Source organism: Aureococcus anophagefferens (genome assembly GCF_000186865.1).
Source record: "Aureococcus anophagefferens unplaced genomic scaffold AURANscaffold_866, whole genome shotgun sequence".
NCBI classification, from domain to species: Eukaryota; class Pelagophyceae; order Pelagomonadales; family Pelagomonadaceae; genus Aureococcus; species Aureococcus anophagefferens.
In genome coordinates this window covers 22-2,211 of record NW_008706129.1, presented here as the reverse complement: position 1 = coordinate 2,211, position 2,190 = coordinate 22, and the positions used below count along the sequence as shown (strand labels likewise).

At 64.6% G+C, this 2,190-nt stretch overlaps 1 protein-coding gene across 1 annotated transcript in view; it reads left to right on the top strand.

The window, feature by feature from the left end:
* Window positions 1-658, top strand: part of AURANDRAFT_69071 (hypothetical protein) — a gene marked incomplete at both ends in the record, with an annotated part of 2,497 nt that extends 1,839 nt beyond the window's left edge. The window contains one exon of the mRNA XM_009044819.1: window positions 314-658. Within this exon, the coding sequence (XP_009043067.1) occupies window positions 314-658 (345 nt within the window). The remainder of the gene's footprint in view (window positions 1-313) is intronic.
* Between the last annotated feature and the right edge of the window lie 1,532 nt (window positions 659-2,190).

Genomic DNA, 2,190 nt, shown 5'->3' with positions numbered 1-2,190 from the left:
TATCCGACCTGATCCGCGTGCGCCGTCGGCCGCCCACGGGCCGCCGACCTAGTCCCACGTTAAAGCACCCATAATAATAATAATACAAGTAGCTTCTCGAGGCCTCGCGAGCGGGTCGCTTGAAATCGCCTCAGCACAGGCGCGGTGACCGCTCTCGGCTCGCGACGCCTACGAGCAGATGTCGAGCGCCGCCCAGGGCGCGCGGCCGGATGACGGTGGGACGTCGCTCGAAGTGCTCCAAGCCCAGAACGAGGCGCTCCGGGCTCAGGTCGCGGAGCTCCAAGCCCAAAACGTGACTCTCCAGCAAGCGCAGGTTGCGGCACTTCCGCAGGAGGTCGTCGAGCTCCGTCGGGGCTCAGAACCCTCGCGCGGCGTCGAGGTGCCACCGCCGCCGCCGATTGTGCCCCCCGGCCACTCCGTGCTCGAGGTGTCCCTCGCGCTCACGAACGGGTCGTACGGTATCCGCATCGGCCTCGACAGCGCCTCGCGCGTCGTCATCACAGACTTCACGGAACACGAAGTCATGGCCGCGGGCGCGCTCCGCGTTGGCGACGTGGTCCTCAGCGTACACGGCTTCGACGCGTCGCGCGCGTCCTTCGACGAGGTCGTCGAAAAGTTCGGCGACGCGAAGAGCGCGGACGCCATGGTCGTCCTCGGCGTAGCCCGTCCAGAGGAGGAGGCGCGTGCGATGTGGCGGCGCGTCGGCGCGCGGCTCGGCGATATTTTGGCGGCGAGATATATAGACCCTGCCCAGCTCGCGAGCCTCTGGACGCAGCTCGAGACCAATCTTGGCGTCGATCTCGACGGCGAAGATGTTCGATGGTTCAAGAACGAGGTGACACAAATTGTCGGGGCGCAGTCCACGGACGCCGGCGCCCTCGAAACTCCGGCGTTGCAACCAGCGGCCATGCCACCCATGTTAGAAGCGCAACCCGCACCTCCGGCAGCTGCGGCAGCATCGGCGCCCATCGATCCTCTTTGGGCTGCGGTGGAACGCGGCGAGCGATTGACGACGGCGAAGGTGCTCGAACTTTACCCTGGCGTTTCTGACCGCCAACTTGCCACGATTCCCCGCATGAAGGCGCGGCGCCCGAAAATTGGACCGGCTCAGCCTTCGGACGTCTGGACGTATTTGCCCTCGGACGTGATTGCGCTCGTGGCGCGACTCGCGGCTCCTGTGGCCGTCGATCCTCTTTGGGCTGCTGTTGAACGCGGCGAGCGGTTGACAGCGGCGAAGGTGCACGAGCTTTACCATGGAACATGTCGGGGCCTCGGCGACGGTCTTCTAACGATTCCGCGTGTGAAAGCGCAACAGCCGCTGCTTGGCGCGAGCAGTCCTCGAGGAGTTTGGACGTATTTGCCCTCGGATGTAACTGCGCTTGTCGCGCGACTCGCGGTTCCGGCTCCTGCGGCCGTCGATCCTCTTTGGGCTGCTGTTGAACGCGGAGAGCGGTTGACAGCGGCGAAGGTGCGCGAGCTTTACCCTGGTGTTTCTGACAAACAGCTCGCCACGATTCCTCGCGTGAAAGCGCAACGGCCGGAACTTGGCTTTAAAAGCAATCCTCGAGTGGTCTGGACGTATTTGCCCTCGGACGTGAGTGCGCTCGCCGCGCGACTAGCGGCTCCGGTGGCTGTCGATCCTCTTTGGGCTGCGGTGGAGCGCGGCGAGCGGTTGACGGCGGCGAAGGTGCTCGAGCTTTACCCTGGCGTTTTTGAACGCCAGCTTGCCACGATTCCTCGCATGACGGCGCGGCGCCCGAAAATTGGACTGGCTCAGCCTGTGGACGTCTGGACGTATTTGCCCTCGGACGTGACTGCGCTCATCGCGCGACTCGCGGCTCCGGCTCCTGCAGCCGTCGATCCTCTTTGGGCTGCTGTTGAACGCGGCGAACGGCTCACGAGGCAGAAGGCGCTCGAGCTTTATCCGAGCGTATCCGAAAGGCGCTTTCGCGCTCAGCCTTCTTTGGTCGCGCGGCAGCCGGCGGTTGGAATTAATGCAGCTCGAGACGTGCACACGTACCTTTTATCTGACGTCGAGGCCCTCGTGGAGGAGGCCGCAGCTGAATTGGCGGATCCGGCGTGGCAAGCTGTGGAACGCGGCGAACGGCTCACGACGAGCAAGGCGTGCGAGCTGTTTCCGAGCGTGTCCGAAATGCGCCTTCGCAGGGCTCTGCCTTCTGTGGTCGCGCG